This window comes from Elephas maximus, chromosome 17, assembly GCF_024166365.1.
Source record: "Elephas maximus indicus isolate mEleMax1 chromosome 17, mEleMax1 primary haplotype, whole genome shotgun sequence".
NCBI lineage: Eukaryota > Metazoa > Chordata > Mammalia > Proboscidea > Elephantidae > Elephas > Elephas maximus.
The window spans coordinates 27,272,873-27,295,187 of record NC_064835.1 but is presented as its reverse complement, the minus strand read 5'-3'; the positions used below and the strand labels follow the sequence as shown (position 1 = coordinate 27,295,187).

Genomic DNA, 22,315 nt, shown 5'->3' with positions numbered 1-22,315 from the left:
TAAACCTCAAACTGCTCTAAAAAAATAGTGTCTATTCAAAAAAAAATTCATAGGGGGCAATTAAGAAAAAGACATCTTCAAAACATCATTAGAAGAACGATAGAAAAAAAAAAGTTGAGAAACCCTGATCTAACATTTTTTAGTTCTCCTTTTACTTGCCCTATCAGAAATATTTAACATTGTTGATTATTCCTTCCCTCTTGAAACTTTTCTCTCAGCTTCTGTTACATAATATTCACCCTGAATTTTACCCTATACTCTGCACCATTCTTCTCTTGGTCCTCTGTAAGCCTATCTTCCCTACTATGGTGTTCCTTGAAATTCCATCCTAGGCACTTCCTCTTCACCTCTGTATCTTCTCTGCAGGTGACTTTACGTATGCTCTTTGCTTCAGTTAGAGCCCTGGTGGCACAGTAGTTAAGAGCTCGGCTGCTAACTAAAAGGTCGGCAGTTTGAATCTACCAGCCGCTCCTTGGAAACCCTATGTGGCATTTCTACTCTGCCCTGTGGAGTCACTATGAGTCGGAACCAACTTGACAGCAGTGGGTTTTCTGCTTCAGTTACCATCTACCACCACCTGTAACTCAAAGCTACAGCTCCATCATAGCCCATTCCCTTGAGATTCAAACCCATGCACCTACCTGATAATTTAAAAATAAAAAGCTTATCATGCTCTAGGTGAAAGTTTACAGCACAAATCAGTTTCTCAGTCAATAACTTATACACAAATTGTTTTGTGACAATGGTTGCAATCCCCACGTTGTGTCAGCATTCTCTCCCTTACCCTTTACATTCTAGGTTCCCCATATCCATTAGTCCAGTTTTCCTGTCCCTTTCTGATTTCTCATCTTTAATTCTGGGCAGGTGTTACCTATTTGGTCTCATATACTTGACTGAACTAATAAGCATGTTCCTTATGTTACTGTTTTATAGGCCTGTCTAACCTTTGGCTGAAAAGTGAACTTTGGGAGTTCTACCTGGTAATTTGACATTTCCACTTGAATGTCTCAAAAGATTTTTCTGGGAAAAGAATACACAACTTTGGTCAGATTCTCAGGTTAGGAACTAATGCCATACAGTACTTTCAGAAGAGATCATAAAATCAAACACGATAGAGCTAACTAAAAGAACTGATGTAAACAATTATTTTATAAACAGGCTTTTATTCTTCCACCCCACAGAGTTTCCAAGGGCGCCTGGTGGATTCAAACTGCCAACCTTTTGGCTAGCAGCCATAGCTCTTAACCACTATGCACCAGGGTTTCTGATGTCTTTAAGTACTTTTACGTAAATATATCTTCTAGCTGATACACAACAAAAACTAGACTATGTCAGAAATCAATCTGTTTTTTCCAGAGCACTAATGTGAATATAACCGTAGGAGTTCTCTGGTTACGACAAAAGGTATTCTGAAACCGGCATCAGACTTTCAATAAAAGAGAAACGAGAATATAAAAGATTGCAAAATGGCATATAAATCTGCTATGCTGGGTGTTTGAACAACTAAACAAGTAGATGTAAATATTTACGTTTTGAAGAGATTCCTGCCAATAAAGTGGTATCATGGCAAACTGCATCAAAAACATTCTTATAGTTACAGGACCAAATTACAAACTCTTGTCCACTCACCTTCCACACAACAAAACCACAACACCAATCCTTGCAAAAGTCAAACTAAAACAGAGACCTAGAACCAAAAGAGGGCTTTCTTTAGACTCTATAGATGCTTTATTTTCAACAATCACAGAAATGTGCCGACAGTAATACTTTCAAATAAAAGGAATTCTGCTTTTAAGGTTAAGAAACAGGCTAATTTCCGGAGTTAAAAAGGTGCCCTGTTAGGAAAGTAATTTCTCAAAGATGTGAAAGAAATCTGTCTCTCTAGCACAACAGGATTAAGGTCTAATCTAGCATGGTCTAAATCATTGCTGCTGATCCTGTTTTTCTGTTCAATTTTTCTCTTTCTTCCCCTTCCCTGATTCTGATAGTATTTTTCCTTAGTGACTTCAGAAATCCCTACCAAGAATAACTTAACATTTCCTACTGGATTCTTTACTTGGATTTTCTTCAGGCACCTCAAATCCAACATGTCCCAAACTGAATTTACCCTTTCCACCTCCACCTCCACCTCCTTCCTGGCAATCTGCTTTGTTGCACCCTGCTTACCCAGTGGCCCACGCCATGAGCCTGGGACTTATCTTGAATTCTCCCTCTGACAAAATCGTATCAATTCTCTCTCAGCTGCTCTGAAAACTGCCTCCTCTTCTCTGCCTTCCTGGCCCTGGCTTATCTGAGAGGCTGTGTTACAGACTTCAAAGGTTAGATGATAGAGTCAAATCTGTGTTTGTATCTCAATTCTGCCTCTTGCTAACTGTGATCTTAGGGCTATTTCCTTAACTGTAAGTGAAAAGAAAATTATATCTACCTCATAAGAATATTGAAATGAGTAAAGGAGCTCATGTCTCTGAAACACTCAGCACTATGCCTAAAAAAAAAAAAAAAATTTTATGCCTAGCACACTGTAAATAATAAATGGTAGCTACTCCTACCTATAGAGCCCTGGTGGCACAGTGGTTAAGAGCTTGGCTCTATGATGCTGAACAGGTTTCAGCAGAGCTGTCAGACTAAAACAGACCGGAGAAAAGGCCTGGCAATCTGCTTCTGAAAATCAGCCAGTGAAAACCCTACAGATATAATGGTCCGATCCTGTTGTACATGGGGTCACCATGAGTCAAGGACCAACTTGATGGCAGCTAACAACATGTGCCAAGTGTTTTGCATAGATTATCATCTCATTTAATTGATACAACAATCCTGCTAGCTGGAAGTAAACAAAAAAAACCAAACCTGTTGCCGTCAAGTCGATTCCAACTCACAGCAACCCTATAGGACAGAGTAGAACTGCCCGATAGCGTTTCCCGGTTCCGGAGAGCTGCTGGTGGATTCATGGTGACTCCATCAACTTGGCTGGGCCATTATTCTCAGTGGTTTGACAGTCGTATGATGTTTGGATTACTTCCATGATGAGATCTGATATTTCGCGATCACCTCAGTGATGGGATCTGCTGTGAGTAGCCAATCAGTTGAAAGAGAGTTTCCTTGGGCGCGTGGTCTGCATTGAATATAACTGGATATTCTAGCAAGGCTTGTGGGCCTTTGCTCGTTCTGGACCCTACAGCTGACTCCTGTTCATCTGATCTCTGGTTTTTGAAACTTGAGCTAGCAGCTTACTTGCGGTCTTGCCTGCCGATCTTGAGATTCATCGACCTTCACTGTCTGTGAGCAAAAGCCCTAATCGCCAACCTGCTGATCTTGGGTTCACCAGCCCCTGTGGCTAGGTGAATCAGAAGCCTCTATCCTGACCCATGGACTTGGGATGTTGCAGCCTCTACAACCGAATGAGATATAAATCTCTCTCTATAAATATTTGTAAGTTTTACTGGTTTTGCTTCTCTATAGAACCCAGCCTAAGACAGTGAGTAAAAAGACCTTTTCTTTTTAATTAATACAGCCTCTCTTCCTCTCTCTGACTGTATTACTTCAACAATCTCCTAACATCTAGCCTTGCCCTATCTTACCTATTCCCACAATGTCTGGCTCAAAATTCCTCAAATTAGCTCCTGTTTTCAGGATAAAATCCAAATTCTTTTTTATGATCTTGCCTTTCCTTATCTCTCTCGCTCTCTTTTTTTCCAGTTTGAGATAAGGATTTTGGTACCCGAAGTGTCCAATGACCTCTGGCCATGGCACAGTCTCTAGTCCTTACAAAGTCTTCCCTGGTACATTGCAGCCCTGGGCCAGGGCATGGAGGCCAGTTAGTACTTGAGAGAGGAGCCATCGCAGCTGGGCCATCTGGCTTTTAGGAGAAACAGGGGCTCCTTCCACTCATCCACTCCTGCTGCTAATTCTGGCTCCTGATCACTCCAGGACATTTGGACTCTACATAATCATAGGACCGTCCCTCCCCTCGCCCCCCCCACCCCGCCCCTTAGTGCCAGCTTTCACTTACAGGGACCTTGATGCTGGGATGTTACCTCGAAGCCTCCCTTTACCTCTTCTGTCCCTGCTTCTCCCACATCACATTATGGGAAACCGATGGGCACTCAAGGCTTATGCCCAGCTTGGCAGCCACTCATATCCCAGAAGCAGAGTCTGGCACTGCCCCCTCTGGCCAAGGGTATCATCTCCTTGTTCTGGCTGATATCTGCCCTTTCTGCCCAACACTGGGCTTGCAGGTTGCCCCCAAACACAGAAGCAACAGGGAACAGAAAGGGAGGGCAGAGCCCAGTCGGCCACATTGTTGATAGGCAGATCGGGATACGATACCCAGTGCGGCTTGCCCAACTCTGTCTCATGAAAAGAGGCAGTCTCTCTGTATAAACATTCTCTTCTGGCCACAAGAATCCGTAACCCAAGTGGAGGCAAAAGGGGGCAATCTCCACGGGCTCCAAATAAATGTCAGTGTTCTTGGAGGGTAAGGCCAGAAGGTTCAGTAACATCAAAAAGACTGGCTGCAAGAAGCTTACATCCAGGCCACAGAAAAGGCTCCTGAAGCCCAAGTTCTTGGCCTTAAGGCCGCAGACAAAACCCTCGCAGTGTAAGAGAGCAAGGTATCAACCTCAGCCTAGGGTATATGTAGGTTGAGCAGGTGAAAGTCACAGGGTAATGAGAAAGCCGAGGATAAAATGATCACAAACCAGGGCCTAGGTATTCAGGTACGTGGAGATCAGGTGGCCGAGAAAGGATGGGAAGCTGGCAGAGCAGCCATCTTGCACCTCTCAGTTCCTACTCCCACTGTTATCAGAGATGAAGTCCCTAACATGGCTTATCCCTTAAGGCTCACCTCTTGACATTCCTTTAGCTTCAAAATTGCCATATTTTCTCGTGAATCACTGCCTTTGCAACGCTGTTTCTTTTACCTGGAATTCCCATCTACCCTTTCCTCAACCCAGATCCCCTTTTGTCTCATTGTACTCCTACTAAGGAGTCCCTGGGTGATGCAAATGGTTAACACTGCTAACCAAAAGGTTGGCGATTCAAGTCCACCCCAAGGCATCCTGGAAGAAAGGCCAGGGGATCTACTTCTGAAAATCAGCCACTGAAAACCCTATGGAGCACAGTTCTACTCTGACACACATGGGGTAGCCATGAGTCAGAATCAACTCAATGGCAACTGGTTTGGCTTACTTCTGCTAATTCTTCAAAATTCAGCTCAGGATCTCTTCCCTGTCCTTTTGCTACCTTGTATCACAATTTAGGGTTCAAAACATAGACTCAGTACTGCCATATCTTCTTGTACCTTTTTCTTTGTCTAAAGATAATAGCAGTCATTAGCATTTACTGAGCATTTTGGACACTCTGGTGGCGTAGTGGTTCAGTGCTATGGCTGCTATACAAAAGGTAGGCAGTTTGACTCCACCAGGTGCTCCTTGGAAACTCTATGGGGCAGTTCCACTGTGTCCTATAGGGTTGATATGAGTTGGGATCAACTCGATGGCAACGGGTTTGATGTGCCAGATTCTACATTAAGCACATTTTCATGTTACCTAATTTAATCCCTTATGAGATATAGATCATTATTATTCCTGTTTCATAGAGAGGAAACTGACGCTTAAAGGGGGCACTTTCCCAAGTCACATAGCTGATAGGTAGCAGAGCTGGGACTTGAACACCTGTCTGCCCATGTTCTTAAACACATGCTACATTATCTCATAACACTTAACATATGGTGTTATAATTATCTATTTATCTGCCTCCCCATTAGTCAGTCAAATCTATCTAGTAAGATCTTTCAAGAGTGGAATTATATTTTTCATCTTCTGAACCCCGTAAATCTAGCATCACGCCTACCAATCAAAAGATCCTCAATAAATAGCTGCTAAATGAATGAATAAAAACATATTATCTGATTCTCATAACAACTAGGTAGTTATTATCAATCACTATGTTTAAAAGCAGACATACGATTATTTTAGAATGCTGCTAAAGTGGTTTGTCTTCAAGTTAAATCATATATACTCTACGCAAAGAGGGCAAAAATGATTTAGTTTCTTCACCAAGGAAAAAGCAAAAAAGAATTTTTAATTATTTGCCAACTATCAACAATAGGGGTAAATTCTCTGATACCATCTGTAAGACAGTCAGAGGCCTACATACTTTTTCTGGGGTCAAGAATATAAATTGAAGAGGAAAAAATTATCCAGGGAGAAAATGGCAATAAAACAAAAGCCTTACACAGAAAGTTTTTCACAAAAATCAACAGTATTACTTGAAGACTACACTATATGATAGGCTTGCCATAATATTTAGGTTAGACACGAAATACCCACAAAAGGCAAGTGAACTGAATTAAATTTCCATTCTGTCTTTTCCTGGTGAAAAATGCATATATATGGACACTGAAAGATTTTTTGATACAGAACAGATCACAAAGTTGACTAAATGATTATGTTGTAATAAGACAAACCAAAGGAGCCCTGGTGGCGCAAACAATTAAGTGTTTGGTTGTTAACTGGAAGGTTGGAAGATCAAACCCACCCAGGGATCCATGAGAGAAAAACCTGGCAATCTGCTTCTGTAAAAGCTATGGAGTGGTTCTACTCTGCCACATGGGGTCACTATGAATCGAAATTGACCCATCGGCGTCCAACAGAAACATGACAAACCTGGCTTAGATAAAAGAATGAACTTCCTAAGAGCCAATGCCCTTAGATTCTGAAATTGTTACCCAGGGAGATTGTATAATTATAGCTCTGAAGAACATTAAGAATAGAAAAGGTCCTTGAAATAGTTCAATAAAATCCTGCCAAAACAAGGGCATGGAAGCTCCATAGACACATTCAAACTCCCTGAGGGACCAAATTACTGGGCTGAGGACTATGGGGACCATGGTCTTGAGCAACATCTAGCTCAATTGGCATAACACAGTTCATAAAGAAAATGTTCTACATTCCACTTTGGTGAGTAGCGTTTGGGGTCTTAAAAGCTTGGGAGTGGCTATCTAAGATACTCCACTGGTCTCACCCTGTTGGGAGCCAGGGATAGTGAAGAAAACCAGAGACACAAGGGTAAGATTAGTCCAAAGGACTAATGGACCATGACTACCACAGCCTCTACCAGATTGAGTCCAGCACAACTAGATGGTGCCCAGCTACCACCACTGACTACCCTGACAGGGAACACAATAAAGGGTTCTGGACAGAGCTGGAGAAAAATGTTCAACAAAATCCTAACTCACAAGAAAAGACCAGACTTGTGGGTCTGACAGAGACTGGAGAAACCCCAAGAGTATGGCCCTTGGACACCCTTTTAGCTCAGTAATGAAGCCACTCCTGAGGTTCACCCTTCAGCCAAAGATTAGACAGGCCCATAAAACAAAATGAGACTAAAGGGGCACACCAGCCCAGGGGCAAGGATGAGAAGGTAGGAGGAGATAAGAATGCTGGTAATAGGGGACCCAAGGCTGAAAAGGGACAATGTTGACATGTCGTGGCGTTGGCAACCAATGTCACAAAACAATATGTTACTAATTTGTTCTGTAAACCTTCATCTGAAGTATAATTAAAAAAAAATTCTGCCTAAAGCCTGCACTAAACAGCTTCATGAAGACTTTTCCAAAGCCTCCCCACCCTGGTACAATTTTTTTATTGCAGCAGTTTTAGTCAGATTGCTTTTAGGACAACAGTATTATAATATATCTCAAGGGGGAAAAAAAGCATGTGAGACTAAACCATACACAAAGGAACTATTAAACACCTCACAGGAAAGCCATTCTCACCAGTGGGCTGCCACATAAAGATTTCAAAAGTCCTCATACCCTCTCTTGCAAACTGAACAGGATCTTCCTTAGCCCCTTCCAATACAGAAAAATGCTTAGGCTTCTACAGTCAAACAAACTAAAGATACAAATTTAAAAGATTAACATAGAAAGACTAGAAAAAAGATTGATTTTCACCTCCTTTGCCATGAGACCAGAAAAATTAGATGGTGCCCCGCTACCATTACTGAATGCTTTGATCAGAGTCCATAAAAGAATCCCTATCAAAAGGGGGAAAATGTTGAACAGAGATTAAAATTCTCATGGAATCCAGAATTTACAGATCCATGAAGGATGGATTAACCCCTAAAACTACTGCCCAGAAATAATCTATTAACCTTAAACCAAAAATACCCCTCCTGAAGTCTTCTTAAAAATCAAACAGTAGTTTACCTTATTAGGCTTTTGTTGTTAGGTACTGTCAAGTCAGCTCTGGCTCATAGTGACCCTATGTACAACAGAACAAAACACTGCCGGGTCCTGTGCCATCCTCACAATCCTTGTTATGCTTGAGCCCACTGTTGCGGCCACTGTGTTAATCCATCTAGGTGAGGGTCTTCGTCTTTCTTGCCGACCCTCTACTTTACCAAGCATGATGTCCTTCTCCAGGGACTGGTCCCTCCTGATAACATGTCCAAAGTATGTGAGATGAAGTCTCGCCATCCTCGCTTCCAAGGAGCACTCTGGCTCTATTTCTTCCAAGACAGACTTGTTTGTTCTTCCGGTAGCCCGTGGTATACTCAATATTCTTTGACAACACCATAATTCAAAGGCATCAATTCTTTGGTCTTTCTTATTCATTATCCTGCTTTCAAATGCATATGAGATGATTGAAAATATCATCGCTTGGGTCAGGCGTACCTTAGCCCTCAAAGTGACATCTTTGTTTTTTAATACTTTAATGAGGTCTTTTGCAACAGATTTGCCCAATGTAATACATCGTTTGATTTCCTGACTGCTGCTTTCATGGTCATTGGTTGTGGATCTAAGTAAAATGAAATCCTTGACAATGTCAGTCTTTACTCCATTTATCATGATGTTGCTTATTGGTCCACTTGTGAGGATTAACTAGTAAAGTTTAGCTTAACTAAGAAAGAATGTCTGCCTTGAGCATTATGGTCTTTTAAGATCTATCTGTATGAGATCAAATTGACAAGAGCGATTCAAAAGATTAGACACGAAACTTAGGGAGCAATGAGTTTATATTAATAGGGGAGGAACAACTCAGAAAAGGAGGGTGAGAATGGTTGCACAACTCAAAGAATGTAATCAATGTCACTGAATTATTCGTGTAGAAACTGCTGAATTGGTGTGTTTTGCTGCGTATATTCTCAACAATAACAATAAATTATTTTTTTAAAAGAATGTAATCTATCATCAAATTGCACATGTAGAAATTGTTCAATTGGTACATGCTTTGCTGCACATATTTTCAACAACAAAAAAAAAAATTTTTTTTTTAAAGATTTATTTCCATCATTCAAAGACAATTCTTTAACATCTTAGGATGTTTTAGTTCTGTCGTTTTCTTCATTGTCATTGTTGTCAAAAGAAACTTTCTAGGAGAACAAAGGGAGGCCTCACTCTACTGGGTTTTAGAACCCATCATACCGCCACGGTAATCAAAACAGCCTGGTACTAGTACGACAACAGATACATAGACCAAAGGAACAGAATTGAGAACCCAAATATAAACTCATCCACCTATGAGCACCTGATATTTGACAAAGGCCCAAAGTCGGTGAATTGGGGAAAAGACAGTCTCTTTAACAAGTGGTGCTGGCATAACTGGATATCCATCTGCAAAAAAATGAAACAAGGGCCATGCCTCACACCATGTACAAAAACTAACTCAAAATGGATCAAAGACCTAAATAAAAAATCTAAAAGGATAAAGATCATGGAAGAAAAAATAGGGACAATGCTAGGAGCCCAAATACATGGCATAAACAGTATACAAAACTTTACTAACAATGCACAAACACAACAAGAGAAACTAGAAAACTGGGAGCTCCTAAAAATCAAACACCTATGCTCATCCAAATATTTCACCAAAAGAGTAAAAAAATTACCTACAGACTGGGAAAAAGTTTTTAGCTATGACATTTCCAATCAGCATCTGATCTCTAAAATCTACATGATACTGCAAAAACTCAACTACAAAAAGACAAATGACCCAATTAAAAAATGGGCAAAGGATATGAACGGACATTTCACTAAAGACGATGTTCAGGTAGCTAACAGATGCATAAGGGAATGCTCACTATCATTAGCCATTAGAGAAATGCAAATCAAAACTACAATGAGATTCCATCTCACTCCAACAAGGCTGGCATTAATCCAAAAAACACAAAATAACAAATGTTGGAAAGGTTGTGGAGAGATTGGAACACTTATACGCTGCTGGGGGGATGTCAAATGGTACAACCACTTTGGAAATCGATTTGGTGCTTCCTTAAAAAGCTAGAAATAGAACTACCATACAATCCAGGAATCCCACTCCTTGGAATATACCCTAAAGAAATAAGAGCCTTTACATGAACAGATATATGCACAGCCACGTTCACTGCAGCACTGTTTACAATAGCAAAAAGATGGAAGCAACCAAGGTGCCCATCAACAGATGAATGGATAAATAATCATATATTCACACAGTGGAATACTACTCATCGATAAAGAACAATGATGAATCCGTGAAAAAATTTCATAACATGGAGGAATCTGGAATGCATTACACTGAGTGAAATTGGTCAGTTGCAAAAGGACAAATATTATATGAGACCACTATTATAAGAACTCAAGAAATAGTTTAAACAGAGAAGAAAATATTCTTTGAAGGTTACAAGCGGGGGGAAGGGAGAAGGGGTTTCACTAATTAGATAGTAGATAAGAACTATTTTAGGTGAAGAGAAAGACAACATACAATACAGGAGAGGTCAGCACAAGTAGACTAAACTAAAAGCAAAGTCTCCTGAATAAAGCGTACTCTTCAAAGGCCAGCGTAGCAGGGGCGGGGGTTTGGGGACCATAGTTTCAGGGGACATCTAAGACAGTTGGCATCATAAAATCTATTAAGAAAACATTCAGCATCCCACTTTGGAGACTGGCGTCTGGGGTCTTAAACGCTAGCAAGCGACCATCTAAGATGCATCAACTGTTCTCAACCCACCTGGATCAAAGGAGAATGAAGAACACCAAAGACACAAGTAATTATGAGCCCAGGGGACAGAAAGGGCCACATAAGCCAGAGACTACATCAGCCTGAGACCAGAAGAGCTAGATGGAGCCCAGCTACAACTGATGACTGCTCTGACAGGGAACACAACAGAGAACCCCTGAGGGAGCAGGGGAGCAGTGGGATACAGAACTCAAATTCTCATGAAAAGACCAGACTTAATGGTCTGACTGAGACTAGAAGGGCCCCAGAGGTCATGGTCCCCAGACCTTCTGTTAGCCCAAGACAGAAACCATTCCCAAAGCCAACTCTCCAGACAGGGATTGGACTGGACAATGGGATAGAAAATGATACTGGTTAAGAGTGAGCTTCTTGGATCAAGTAGACACACGAGACTATGTGGGCAGCTCCTGCCTGGAGGGGAGATGAGAGGGCAGAGGGAGTCAGAAGCTGGCCAGAGGGACACGAAAATAGAGGGTGAAGAGAAGGAGTGTGCTGTCTCATTAGGGGGAGAGCAACTAGGAGTATATAGCAAAAAAAATGAGAGACTGACTTGATTTGTAAACTTTCACTTAAAGCACAATAAAAATTAAAACAAAAGAAACTGTTTCCATTTGGTCCATAGCTTGAGAGAATTTCAGGGGTGGATAAGAAGCTGTGTTGGGACTAGAGGCAGAGGCTCAGACAGTAGCTCCAAAGGCAGAAAGCTGTGGCAGTACCCCTCAAAGGCTACTGAGTAATATTTTATTAGGAATTTTGCATTTATAAGATAAATCAATCTATAATCATGCTTTCTTGTCCTACCCTTCTTAGGCTGGCCTCCTATAATTATTAGGGAAGCAGCCCCTGTTTTCTATTCTCTGGAAGTTGATGGAAAATTCCTGGTATTTTTTTCCTCTAAATATTTGGAAAGAATTCACCAGTGAAGACATCTGAGCCTGCACCCGAGCCTAGATTTTTCTTTTTGGGAAGTTGTTTTTTTTTTTTTTAATTGTTTTTCTTGTTATTGTTGTTGTTGAGACTATATACGCAGTAAAAGCACAAACCAACTCAAGTTTCTACATGCACATTTCAGTGACACTGATTACATTCTTCCAGTTGTGCAACCACTCTCATCCTCTTTCTGAGTTGTTCCTCTCCCACTAACATAAACTGACCGCCCCCTAAGGTTCCTATCTAATCTTTCGAGTTACTGCTGTCGCTTTGATCCCAGATAGTTCTTAAAAGAGCATAATGCTCAAGGTGGACATTTTTCTTTAATTTCTTCTTGCAGCTTTAAAAAATGTATTTTTTTATTGTACTTCAGATGAGAGTTTACAGAACAAATGTTTGCCATTAAATAGTATACATACTGTTTTGTGACACTGGTTAACAACCCCACGACATGTCAACACTCTTCCTTCTCGACCTTGGGTTCCCTAGTACCAGTTTTCCTGTTAACAACCCCACGACATGTCAACACTCTTCATTCTCGACCTTGGGTTCCCTAATACCAGTTTTCCTGTTCCCTCCTGCCTTCTAGTCCTTGCCCCCGGGCTGTTGCACCCCTTTAGTCTTGTTTTGTTTTATGAGCCTGTCTAATCTTTGGCTGAAGGGTGTACCTTGGTAGTGACATCATTACTGAGCTAAAAGGGTGTCCAGGGGCCATATTCTCGGAGTTTCTTCAATCTCTGTGAGGCCAGTAAGTCTGGTCTTTTTTTGTGAGTTAGATCCTCTATTGTGATCTCTGTCAGAGCAGTCAGTGATGGTAGCCAGGCACCATCTAATTGTACTGGACTCAGTCCGGTGGAGGCCCTGGTAGATGTGGTCCGTTAGTCCCTTGGACTAATCTTTCCCTTGTATCTTTAGTTTTCTTCATTCTCCCTTGCTCCCAAAGGGGTGTGACCAGCAGAGTATCTTAGATGGCCACTCACAGGCTTTTAAGATCCCAGATGCCACTCACCAAAGTAGAATGTAGAACGCTTTCTTTATAAACTATGTTATGCCATTTGAGCTAGATGTTCCCCAAGACCATGGTCCCCACAGCCCTCCCCACAGCCCTCAGGCCAACAATTCAGTCCCTCAGGGAGTTTGGATGTGTCTATGGGGCTTCCATGACCTTGCCTTGTACAAGTTGTTCTGGCTTCCCCAGTATTGTGTACTGTCTTACCATTCACCAAAGTTAACACTTGCCTATTGTCTATTTAGTATTTTTCCATCCCTGCCCCTTCCCTTCCTCCTAACCATAAAAGGTTGTTTTCTTTTTGTGTATAAGCCTTTTCATGAGTTTTTACATTAGTGGTCTCATACACTATTTGTCCTTTTGTGATTGACTTATTTTACTCAGCATAATGTCATCCAGATTCATCCATATTATGAGATGTTTCACAGATTCATTGCTCTTCTTTATTGTTGCGTAGTACCCCATTGTATGTATGTACCATAGTTTGTTTATCCACTCCTCTGTTGATGGGAATCTAGGTTGTTTCCATCTTTTTGCTATTGTGAACAATGCTGCAATGAACGTGGGTGTACATATGTCTTATTCATGTGACAACTCTTATTTCTCTAGGATATATTCCTAGGAGTGGGACTGCCTTATCATATGGTATTTCTATTTCTAGCTTTCTAAGGGAAGTGCCATATTGTTTTCCAAAATAGTTGTATCATTTTGCATTCCCATCAGCAGTGCATAAGAGTTCCAATCTCCCTGAAGCCTCTCCAGCATTTGTTATTTCCTGTTTTTTTTTTTTTTTTTAATTACTGCCAGTAATGCTGGGGTGAGATGGTATCTCCTGGTGGTTCTGATTTGCATTTCTCTAACGGCTAGTGATTGCAAGCATTTCTTCACATGTCCGTTTGCTGCTTTAGTATCTTCTTTGGTGAAGTGTCTATTCATATTCTTTGCCCATTTTTTAATTGGATTATTTGCCTTTTTGTTGTAGAGGTATTGAATTTTCCTATAGATTTTCGAGATTAGACCATTGTCTGATTTGTTTTAGCCAACAATTTTTTCCCAGTCTGCTGGTTCTCTTTTTAATCTTTTGGTGAAGTCTTTTTTGATGTGCATAGGTGTTTAATTTTTAGAAAATCCCAATGCCTAGGTTATCTTCTGGAGTTTGGGTGTTATTGGTTATGGTTTGTATCCTGTTAATTCCGTATACTGGGGCCTCTAGTGTTGATCCTATTTTTTCTTCAAAGAACGTTAATATTTTTCGGCTTTATATTTAGGTCTTTGATCCATTCTGAATTAGTTTTTGTATCTGGTATGGGTCCTGTTTCATTTTTTTTGCAGATGGACATCCGGTTTTCCAGTACCATTTGTTAAAAAAGACTGTCTTTTCCCCATTTGATGGACTTTGGGCCCTTGTCAAAGATCAGGTGACTGTAGGTGGATGGATTTATGTCTGGGTTCTCTATTCTGTTCTGTTGGTCAATGTATCTGCCGTTGTACCAGTACCAGGCTCTTCTGACTACAATAGCTGTAGAGGAGGTTCTGAGGTCAGGCAGTGCAAGTCCTCCTACGTTATTCTTCTTCAATAGTGCTTTACTTATCCGGGGCTTCTTCCCTTTCCACATAAAGTTAATGATTAGTTTTTCCATCTCTAAAGAATGTTGTTGGTATTTGGGCTGGTATTGCATTGTATTTGTAAATTGCTTTGAGTAGAGTTGTCATTTTCACAATGTTGAGTCTACCTATCCATGCGCACGGCATGTTTTCCCATTTATCTAGATCTCTTTTGGTTTTTTGCAGTACTGTTTTGTAGTTTTCTTTGTATAGGTCCTTTACATCCCATGTTAGATTTATTCCTAAGTATTTTATTTTTTTAGGGGCTATTAAAAATGGTATTGTTGTCCTGATTTCCTTTTCATCGTTCATTTTATTGATGTATAGGAATCCAACTGATTTTTGTATGTTTATCTTTATCCTGCTACTCTCAAGGCAGACATTTTTTACTAGTTAAGGTAAACTATTAATTTGTTTTAAGAAGACTTCAGGAGATATTTTTGGTTTAAGGTTTAAAGATTATCTCAAGGCAACGGTTTCAGTGGTTCATCCAGCCTCCATGCCTCCAGAAATTCTGGATGTTTTCTCTTTGGCGAAATGTCTATTCAAGTCCTTTGCCATTTTATGGTTGGGTTATTTGTCTTTTTGTTCAGTTGTCAAAGTTTCGTATATATTTTAGTTATTACATTCTTATCAGATACATGGTTTCCAAAGATATTCTCCCAGTGGGCAGCTTGTCTTTTCATTTTTTTGGTCAAGTCTTTTGATGGACAAAAGTTTTTAATCTTTATGAGGTCCTAGCTTATCCATTTTGTCTATGTTGCTGTAAAAAAAAAAAAAATTAGCATAGTATACTTACAAAAATACCTTGTGGGGGGGAGGGTGTGGCTGGCAACAAAACATATAATACATTATTTGCATAAAAATACGGTACTCATATTTTCTATTTCTTCTTCTATTTTAGCATTTTCTTTTTAAAAGAATTTGTCTATTTTATCAAAGGCCACTTTTAAAGTATTAAAAAGTAGAGATGTCACCTTGAAGACTAAGATGAGCCTGACCCAAGCCATGGTGTTTTCAATAGCCTCATAGGCATACAAAAGCTGGACAATGAATAAGGAAGACTGAAAAAGAATTGACAACTTTGAATTATGGTGTTGGCGAAGGGTACGGAACATACCATGGACTGCTGAAAGAATAAACAAATCTGTCTTGGAAGAAGTACAGCCAGAATGCTCCTTAGAAGCAAGGGTGGCGAGACTGCGTCTTATATACTTTGGACATGTCGTCAGGAGGGATCAGTCCCTGGAGAAGGACATCATGCTTGGCAAAGGGTCAGCGAAACAGAAGAAGACCCTCAACGAGATGGATTGACACAGGGGCTGCAGTGATGGGCTCAAGCTAACAGTGATTGTGGGGACGGTTTAAGACCAGGCAGCGTTTCATTCTCTCGTATACAGTGTTGCTACAAATCAGAACTGACTCAATGGCATCTAACAACAGCAACATTTTATCAAAATTTTCAGTTTTTTTAGTATAAGATTGTTCATAATGTCCTCTTTTCATTTTAATGCCTGAAGGCTCTGAGAATACCACAGAACACAGTTCTACTTTGAAACACGTGGGGCCACCATGAGTCGGAATTGATTCAACAGCAACAGTTTTTTTTGTTAAGGCTCTATAGTTATGCTTCCTTTTTCGTTACTAATATAGGTAAATTTTGTTTTCTCTTTTCTTTTTAGTAATTAATAAAAGTTATATGCTCCTGGTAAAACTAAGTTTTCAAAGAATCAACTTTTGGCTTTGTTGATTTTCTCAGCTGCAAATTTGTTTTATATTCCACTGATTTTTACTCTTTATGACTTTCTTTATTTTGGTTTGATTTGCTGTTTCCTTCTAGCTTCTGAACATGGAAGGGTTACTAATTAAACATCTTATGACTCTTCATTGAGTTGCAACAGCATTGACAAGAAATTGGTAACTGAAGTAATTACTAATTAATTTGGTCGTCTGGTTCAATCTTGATACTCCTACAGGCTCCATGTGATGTTATCTATCACCAGAGATGTTCACCCTTTTCTCTGCTAGGCAGACAGAGTGCAGGGTCACCACCTTAATCCAATCAGAAGCACATCATAATCAAGGTTGTTTTGCATTTGAGTAAGGCTTATTTGCTATGAGTTGGAATTGACTCAGTGGCACAGGGTTTTTAAGGGTTATTCTATAGCTGGTTAGACCATCTTCTCAGCATGTACCTCTCCATGGCTTTCAACTGAAAGCCAGGTATGTTCATTGGGTCCTCACTCCCTTCCTCCACCGTAGTAAGGTTTGAAAACTACTCTGAATCTCCTCACTGCCCAAAGACTATAGAAAGTTTCCCTCTGCTCAGATGTGTTCAGTTTAGTTTTTTAGCATTCTTTCTTTCACAACTTTAGAATTTAGAGTGTACCTGGAGAGGAAAACTAATGGTGTGTTTGAGACCCCTAAAGTCTCTAATTTTGTTACTTCAGTCCTTCAATACCACCAAAAGTTCTGCTGGTTTTTACATCCCCCAGCAGTGGCCCTGTGCCTGGTACAAATCATGTTGAAATACACACTGTACTTAAAAGAACATGCTCATCTAGAACCTATGCTTGCCCTTCTAGACCTGCTTCAGATACTCAGGCTCTTAGGATTATCTACTTACTCCAGCTTTCCAAGGACATTTTCAGGGGATACACTGTCCTCTTTCCTAGGTTTGTCTTCCTGAGAGCAGAGTGCCCCTCTGACGTGTACCTAGGCTCAAAGGGTAAATATGGGATGGCTATTTGCAGGGCATCGTGTACAGCGCTTGGCTCTCTGAGCTGGGGTGAGCCCAAGCATGTATTCAGGATTCTTTATAATACAAAATGGAGATATGGGTAGGAGGAGAAGCGGGGTGGGCTGGGGACTCTCTCCCCAAGCTGCCATGTTCCAGCATGTAACTCAGAAAAAAACTCAGAGGAGCCTATGAATTCTAAATTGGAAACTGACCTTCTTGGTCATTATGAAATCCTGTTCATCAAAATAAAGAATATATTTTATTTAACAGTTTTTAACTTTTTTTATAGTGTTTAAATATTTAGATGTAAGGTACATAAGTACATAAGCCTGCATTTGTTAGAGGAAGGCTTGAATGAATGATTCCATGAATGAACTATAAATGAATGAAAATACAAGGCAAAGCACTTAACAGAGCTCAATAAATATTTCCTTTGCTATGGTTACTACACCAGGGGTACTTGCCTTTTAAAAGAACACCTTTTCTAAATAAAGAATACTTGTTATAAAAGTAATCACCCATTAAAATGAAAGAAGACTAAATAATGTTGAAGGAAAGTGTTACTAATAAAAATGGTTTATTTGCTTTCATTGAGTTGAAGGACCATTGAAAAGAAATTAGTAAACCTTTAGGTCCAAAGACTATCCACTAGGCTACCTGACCCTACTGTTAGCACATTACAATAACCCTGTAGCTATTTCTGTTATTGTATTATAATGCAACAAAAGAAACTGTCTAAATTCCTGTGGGATAAAAATCAGGATCAGCACAAAGCTGGTTCCTATGAGGCGGAAGTCAGACATATCTCCACTCTCCAACTTCTTCACCATTTCTGACACCAGTTGTTCCCTCCACAGCACTCTCTACTTCTTTGCTAAATTTGATAATTCATTGTAATGGCCACAGAGAACTCACAGACCATATTCACAGTTATGTAGTTTATTAGGGAAGTAACAGGCTACAATTTGGGATCAGGATCAACTTGGAAGTAACAGCCACAACTCACGATCAGGATCAGAGAACATACAGTCAAGGTCTGGAAGGGTCCCCTGAAGTGGAATGCACATCCAACCCTTCTTTAGCGCAGAGAAGATTACGAGAAGGATAGCCCTCTCAGCTGCTCTCCACTGTCAGGCCTCTCCACCATCAGCCTATATGCCACTAACTGGCCCAACTCATAGCCAGTACAGTAGCTCACACAACTCTCTAAGCTGCTGCTCTCCTAGCAGTAGCTCTCTGCCATAAGGCTCTCCACTGCTAACTGGCCCAGCTCACGGCCAGTGTAGCAGCTTGTTTAGCTCTCTTAGCTGTTCTCTGCCATCGGCTCTCCACTGCTTACAGGCCCACCTCATAGCCAGTGTAGCAGCTTTGAGACCACTCAGCTCCCATGTCACTCTGCTGCTCTGCCAGCTAAGTTCTTAGCCAGCATCTCTCTCTCCAACATCTGCATTTCAGTTTCAGCCATTTATATATCCTGATTTTCATTAGTCACAAGGCAGGGCCTCCCTCACCAGACCAGAGTTTAATCAATCCTCAATTACCTATGAGGTATCAATCACCTCAAGTCTTGTTAATTACCAGACAAAAGTATTAAACATCGAGTTGTTTGTAGTCTACCCAGGAAATGTCAATCAACCTGGGAAAGCCCCTGGGCAAAAGTAACAAAGCCTCTGGGGAAGAAAACAACCTGGGAGCCCACCCCCTACCCCAAGCTGCTTCTTCAAAGAACTAGGGCAAAGGTAACACCTCCTCAGGGCTTAGGGGGAAAATCTCCCAAGCTGTTTTTCCAAAGAGCCAAGGGAAAAGGCCAAACAAAATAACTTATCACACCCCATGTATGATATATAATATTACAAAAGAAAAGTGTTATTGCCTTATCTTTTATAGCACTTCACAAATTTCAAAGTACTGTCACATTTAATTAGCACATTGTTTAGTGCCTTACACATAGTAGGTCAATAATATCTGATAAAATGAATCCTAATATTTGATCTATGAGATTTCATTATAATTGTTTAAGGATTCCTTAGAAGTCAAGGAGCAGTATGAAGCTTGATAAGACTACCGAGGTTGTTTCACCAAAGAAGACATTCGGGCAGCTAACAGACACACGAGGAAATGCTCACGATCCTTAGCCATTAAAGAAATGTGAATCAAAACTACATGTCAAAGGTCAGCGGCGCAAGGGCGGGGGTTTGGGGACTATGGCTTAAGGGGACTTCTAAGTCAATTGGCATAAAAAATTCTACTATGAAAACATTCTGCATCCCACTTTGAACTGTGGCATCTCGGGTCTTAAATGCTAACAAGCGGCCATCTAAGATGCATCACTTGGTCTCATCCCAGCTGATCAAAGGAGAATGAAGAACACCAAGGTCACAAGATAACTATGACCCGAGACAGAAAGGGCCACGTGAACTAGAGACTTACATCATCCTGAGACCAGAACTAGATGGTGCCCGGCCACAACCGATGACTGCCCTGACAGGCAGCACAACAGAGAACCCCTGAGGGAGCAGGGAAGCAGTGGGATACAGAACTCAAATTCTCATAAAAAGACCAGACTTAATGGTCTGACTGAGACTAGAAGAATCCCGGCGGTCATGGTCCCCAAACCTTCTGTTGGCCCAGGACAGGAACCATTCCCGAAGACTACTCATCAGACATGGAAGCGACTGGACAATGGGTTGGAGAGAGATGCTGATGAAGAGTGAGCAACTTGGATCAGGTGGACACTTGAGACTGTACTGGCATCTCCTGTCTGGAGGGGAGATGGGAGGGTAGAGGGGGTTAGAAACTGGCAAAACAATCACGAAAGGAGAGACTGGAAGGAGGGAGTGGGCTGACTCATTGGGGGAGAGTAAATGGGAGTACGTAGTAAGGTGTATATAAGCTTATATGTGACAGGCTGACTTGATTTGTAAACTTTCACTTAAAGCACAATAAAAATTATTAAAAAAAACTACATTTCACTCAACATTACTGGCACTAATCAAAAACCAGAAAATAACAAATGTTGGAGATGTTGAGGGGAGATTGGAACCCTTTGGCACTGCTGGTGGGAATATAAAATGTTACAACCACTACGAAAAACAATATGGTACCTACTTAAAAAGATGCAAGTGGAAATACCATAAAATCCAGCAATCCCAATCCTAAGAATATATCTAAGCAAAATAAGAGCCATCATATGAATAGACAAGTGCACACCCCCATGTTCATTGCAGCTTTATTCATAATAGCAAAAAGGTGGAACAACCTCAGTACCCATTAACAGATGAACGAATAAACAAATTTTGGTACATACACATGATGGAATACTCTGCAATGATAAAGAACAATGATAAATCCACAAAACATCTCACAACATAGATGAATCTGGAGGGCATTATGCTGAGTGAAGTAAGTCAATCATAAAAGGACAAATTCTGATGAGACCACTATTATAAAAATCAAGAAAAGGCTTATATACAGAAAAAAACAATCTTTGATGGTTACAAGGTAGGGAGGAGAAATAACTTACTAGACAGCAAACAAGTATTAACTTTGTTGAAGGGAAAGAAAACAAACAATATAGGGGTAGTCAGCACAACTTGACCAAGACAAAGTCACAGAAGCTTCCTAGACACATCCAAACACTTTGAGGGGCCGAGTCCCTGGGGCTGAGAGCTGGGGACCATGGTCTTGGGGGACATCTAGGTCAACTGACATAACATAGTTCATAAAGAAAAGGTTCTACAACCTACTTTGGTAAATAGCATCTGGGGTCTTAAAATAACTTACGAGCAGCTCTAAAATACATCTATCAGTCCTATCATATTCAGAGCAAAGGAGAATGAAGAAAACCAAATACACAAGGAAAACAGTCCAAAGCACTAATGGACAACATGAACCACACCCTCCACCAGCCTGTGCCCAGAAGAACTAGATGGTACCCAGCTACCACCACTGACCACTCTAACAGGGATCACAATAGAGGATTCTGGGCAGAGCAGGAGAAAAATGTAGAATAAAATTCATGTTCACAAAAAAAGACTTACTGGTCTGACAGAGACTGGAGGAACCCCCAAGACTATGGCCCCCAGATACCCTGCTAACTCAGAACTGAAGCTACTCCCAAAGTCCACCTTTCAGCCAAAGATTAGACAGCCCTCTGGAAACAAACAATGACACAAGTGAGAAATATGCTTTTTAGCTCAAACAAGTATACGAGACCAAATGGGCAACACCTGCCCAAAAGCAAAGATGAGAACGTAGGAAGGGACAAGAAACCTGGACGAATGGACACGGGGAACCCAGGGTGGAAAAGGAAAGGGGAAGAGTGCTGCCATATTGTGGAGATTGCAGCCAAAGTTATAAAACAATTTGCATATAAATTTTTGCATGAGAAACTAATGTGCGCTGTAAATTTTCACCTAAAACACAATAAAATTAAAAAAGAAAGGAAAAAAAAGAGACTACTGAGGAATTTGGTGAAGACCTGTATATTAAAAAGCATAACTGTTCGCCGTCTCTCAATACTCTTACCCAGACCAAAAGCAGTTCTTTCCCATTGTTTGTGTAATTAATGCCACTGGATTGTACACCTGAAGATGGCAAATTTTATGTTTTGTATATTTTACAATTAAAAAATAAGTTGTTTTCACTACAGATCAGAAGGCAAAACCACTGCCTGATTATTTTTAAACCTTAACTTCCTAAAACATCTTAACTAGTAATTCAAGGCTCACAATGAGGATCAAAGAGCTTACTTTTCAATTTTCTTCTTAAGTTCTTTTTGCCTTTGTTGTTCCTTTACTTGTTCTCGCTCAATATCCATGAAAAGTCGTTTGTATCTCAGGTATTGCTTTTGACGCTAAAGGAAAGAAGTTATAATTGTTATGATTCTGCTCTCAAGAGGACTTTTCAAAGAAGGAATATACCCTTGTGCCACAGACAAGAAAACTATATGATAGAGAAGTCACGTGGGACTAAGTCCTTAATTCTCTTCTGTTTATAGGGACTCATGATAATATTATGTACAGCAAGAGTTTTATA

General features: G+C 40.5%; 1 protein-coding gene across 9 annotated transcripts in view; it reads right to left on the bottom strand.

Moving 5' to 3' along the window:
• CCDC15 (coiled-coil domain containing 15) overlaps nt 1-22,315 on the bottom strand; it is a 124,520-nt gene that overhangs the window by 38,410 nt on the left and 63,795 nt on the right. For 7 of the 9 annotated variants that reach the window (XM_049856683.1, XM_049856686.1, XM_049856688.1 and 4 more), the window contains one exon: nt 22,030-22,133. In XM_049856683.1, the coding sequence (XP_049712640.1) occupies nt 22,030-22,133 (104 nt within the window). Of the gene's footprint in view, nt 1-2,436; nt 3,066-19,894; nt 20,040-22,029; nt 22,134-22,315 lie in introns of those variants that run through there. The other 2 variants (XR_007513604.1, XM_049856689.1) reach the window with 2 other exon arrangements.